The sequence below is a fragment of the Saimiri boliviensis genome, chromosome 4 (genome assembly GCF_048565385.1).
Source record: "Saimiri boliviensis isolate mSaiBol1 chromosome 4, mSaiBol1.pri, whole genome shotgun sequence".
NCBI lineage: Eukaryota > Metazoa > Chordata > Mammalia > Primates > Cebidae > Saimiri > Saimiri boliviensis.
Window position 1 is genome coordinate 38,449,847 of NC_133452.1, and position 4,329 is coordinate 38,454,175.

Below are 4,329 nucleotides of genomic sequence, written 5' to 3' on the forward strand. Positions count from 1 at the left end.
TCACTGACAACCTCAACTTATGAATTAATACAATACCATCAGAAATTTATCTCAACATCTGACTCATATTTATAAAACAACTACTATAAATGGTCCCAGTAATTCCTCCCACACAAAAAGACTATAATGACACATATTTCATGTATAAAATTAAAATGTGTCTTGTTAAAACACAAACTTATTCTAATATTTTATTTTTAGCCATCACAGAATATCAGGGCTAGAAAGAAACTGAGTTGCCAATGTATTCATTCATTATCAAGTCCATTCTCCCTTTACAACACCCCTATAAGGTGATGTCCTTATGACATCCCCATCCTATCCTTGAATACTTCCAGTGACAACAAACTGACAAACTGATGAGGTAGGTCAATTCATCTTTAGCCATTCATCTACTTAATTCTATATAAAAGCAATGTACTTCAAAATGGGAAAATCTGCAACAGGAAAAGAGAAAATAGAACATTTTCTAATTAGTTACAGAAGTTAATGTAGTTATTAAGTTTTCTTTTGAGTTTTGCTTAATGAGATGGTAAGCCAATATGCAGAGGCATATTAACCACTGTGGGTTACCTGCAATGACATTTCTGTTCATGGTGGACATTCCTTTCAGGCAGCTCAATATGAGAAATTAGGTAATTCAAAGAAATCAAGTTGTATATAAGTAGTCAGCAAAAATTACACTGGAAATTATCTATAGTATTTGTTAATCTTATTAATATATATAGTAATTTTTAATGTTAAGAATATTCCTATATAGCAACAGAAAGAGCCTAATCTTCCAAGAAACACGAATTTATTGACAGTGTATTCTACTTACTGTGGTGACAAAAAAGTGTACAGTTTGGAAAAATATTTAACTTCCAAGATTTAAACAAAAAGCTGTTTTGTGCTGCACTAATTAATAAATAAACCATGACAAGCTCTGCTGTTTTTGACTATTCAGCCTATTGGCAAAATTTCTAGCAATCCCACTACTGAGTAGCTATCCATAAAAAAGGAAATCAGTGTATTGAAGGGATACCTGCACCCTGACATTCACTGCAGCATTATTCACAAGGCCCGATATGGAATCAACCTAAGTGTCCATCAACAGATGAATGGATAATGAAAATGTGGTATATTATGGAATACAATTCAGCCATAAAAGAGAATAAAATCTGTCATTTTCAGCAACATGGATGGAAATGTAGGTCATTAGAGGAAGTAAAATAAGACAGGCAGAGAAAGACAAATATTGTATGTTCTTACTATGTTGGAGCTTAAAAAAATGTGGATCTCATGGAGATAGAGTATGGTTACCAGAGGCTGGAAAGTTGTCAGGGAGGGAGATGATGATAAGTTAATATGCACAAACATAGATAGAAGCACTAACGTTTGACAGCACAGCAAGGTGACTATAGTTAAAAACAATTTATTGTACATTCCAAAATAGCTAGAAGAGTAGAAATATTCCCGCCATGGGGAAATGATAAATGTTTGAGGTGATGGATATCTTGATTACCCTGATTTGATCCTTACACATTGTAGGAATGTATCAAAATATCATGTGCCCCAAAAATATGTACATTTGCTATATATCAATCAAAATTGCATTAAAAATATTTCTGGCTATGCATATAGTCAACTTTCTATGTTGATTTTTAAAAAAATCATTGTTTACTATCAATAGACTAAAATAATAGCACTAATAAATCAATTAAATTAGAATTATTTCTATCTACCACCAGCACCAAAGGGCAAAAGCAGGATAAAACAGCAGCAGGAGAGGGAAGGGGTCACTTGACTCTTACCACTTGGCCAACTGGGTATATCCTTGCTGTATCTCTGTAGGACTGCAGAGGACGAGCTTTCCAACTCACCTGTGTTGTGAGAATAACACCCACACATTTAAACCTTCACCAAAAACTCATCAAATTCTGCATAATCTGGGCTACCTTCAAGGAGGAACATTCTAGAGCCACTGCCTGTTACAGAATTAGAAGGAGTGGGCATTCACATTTCTGTGCTCTGGTTTTAGTAGATGCATTTATTTCAAAGCATTCCCAGATGCTCTGCTTTTAGTAGTATTTAGCAGATAGTACATCCCTCAGTGTAGGCTAACAAGGCGGTTAGGTGATGACACAAAAAATATATAAGACCCAGGAGGTAAGTGTACAATCCAGCAGCAAAATCAGAAAAATACTGGACCCTCCCAAATGTCTATTATGGATTATTTCACATTATCAGTACAACTTACAGACTGGATACCCACAGTCTGTGCTAATGTAAATATTCTTTGAGGCATGCTGAGCAATAAATTCTCTGCCACTTTTTAAATGTCCCCTTTATAAGTACTGTTAGGCATATATTACCAGAAGGACAGCAGTGCCTGGCACAGAAGTCTCTCTTTAGACCATCCTATAGCAGAGAAATTAAACACTGCATCAGGAAACAGCTCTACAATGTGCATATGTGTGTGCATGGGGTGTGTAAATAGAGTATGAAGAAGATTAGGAGGAGAAAAAACAGTGAAGTAACCACAAAATCAGACAGAAGAAAGAATAATGGTGAGAAAATGGAGAAGACCAGAGGGCCATCAGGAGTGAATGGGGGCGGGGGTGCAAATGCATTTCTTTTAACCAGAATTTGCATGTCCAGACTCAGGCTTCACTTCAGATATGGTGTTCTACCTTCATTTTTTTCTTAAAGTTTGGAATTTGAGACAATAAATCCAAAAAGCAGTACATATTACTTCCTGTCCATCAACATTAGGAAGCACTGATGTAAAACAGAAGACTGTTCTCCAAGTCTCTGATAAGAATGACAGAAAAGAACAAATTCCTTCTGGAGCTGAAATTTGAGTTCTTCAGATGGAGCCAAAAGATGCTTACAGACAGGGGAAGAAGAGAAATAAAACAGGAGAGCAGGCAGTCCAAGGGAAAACCCTGAGCAGTGAAATAGAAAGTGAAGAGGGTGGGGAAAGAATTCACTGTCCCTGCATCTTGCCGAGGATTTCCAGAGAGAAGCATTCCCCAAGAAAAAGATCAACCAACCAACATCTTCAGGAACTACAAATAAATCATTCTGACAAATAACCTGAAAAGTCTTGGGCTGTCAAATGAATGCCAGTGCTCTTTGTTAGAAAGTGAATGATTTTGTTGTAAGGTCATCTCAAGTTGTAAGAGCGGGATTGTCACATACTGGATGGTATCATTTCACAAGTAAAATTTAGAGCACAGTTTATTAGCTCCTTGTTAACAATCAAATGTTCTACACTTTCCCATGTTAAGAGACTTCAGCATTTATTCCAAAGCATTCCCAAAAGAGTTACTATAAAAACTGTCTTATTTCCCAAGTGAACAGGTATAGCATATGTATTATTTTTTTAAACAGTCCCTGTCTAGTTTCTGAAGAACAAGCAACAGGAAATAGAAACCAGATGTGGATCTCTGAGTATCTGAACCAGATATTATGAAATTCCATGGACCTATTTAAATTAGAATCAAGCACTGATGTGACAGCAATGTGGCTGCAAATTTAGCAAGTATGACTGGAAACATTATATTGAAAAGGAAGTAAAAATTCCCTATTTCGGGGCAACTAGGGTAAGGCAAACTCTATTCAGCATACTGATTAAAATGCCAGTAATCCATTTAACGAAGCTAAAATGTAAGTGAATACACATAAGCCAGTGACTAACAAAATTCAATGCAAATGGCACCACTTTAAGTTCTCTTTTCTGGGAATAAGCAGCTGTGGAATTCAACATTCATTTAGGCAGATTCCATGAGGTTTCTGCTAGAAGCAAAGCGGCATCACTTGTTTAGAGTGGTCTCATAGGCACACTTGAATTCCTTCCAGGAAGAACAAAGCAAGGGACATATGAAAATATCTGTAAGTGTCTAATATGTGTCTTTTTAGAATCAGCTTTACCTCTCTATCTGTTACTGTTGAGCATTGCTGGGAAAATATGCCAGTTTCAGATCAGAAAAATGAAGTCTGGCTTGTACACTGTATCAAATTGAATGCAGTGATTTAAAGAAACTCAAACCTAAACTGACTCTAATGTAGTGTGATAAAAATGAGCTGGGAGAGTACCAACAGAGGAGAATCACAAGTGACATTTCAATATTTAGTATTTTTAATACAGCTCACCTACTGAGTGACTGTACTTTTATAGTTAATTTGTAACTACACTCCTACCAGTGCCTTTAATAATTGCATATTAAAAATCACAGCTGATTAGTCTGCTATCTTTCGTACTAAAAAAAGCAAAACTACCCCTAGAAGACAACCACACAAAATAGTCAAGCACTTAGGATTCTGCACAGTACAAATCCCACTTAC

At 36.0% G+C, this 4,329-nt stretch overlaps 1 protein-coding gene across 5 annotated transcripts in view; it reads right to left on the reverse strand.

The window, feature by feature from the left end:
• Positions 1 to 4,329, reverse strand: part of AKAP7 (A-kinase anchoring protein 7) — a 151,138-nt gene that overhangs the window by 34,056 nt on the left and 112,753 nt on the right. The window contains exon 2 of one of the 5 annotated variants that reach the window (XM_010343007.3): positions 1,794 to 1,862. The exons of the other annotated variants lie outside the window; for them this stretch is intronic. Within the exon in view, the coding sequence (XP_010341309.1) occupies positions 1,794 to 1,862 (69 nt within the window). The remainder of the gene's footprint in view (positions 1 to 1,793; positions 1,863 to 4,329) is intronic. 5 annotated transcript variants of the gene reach the window in all.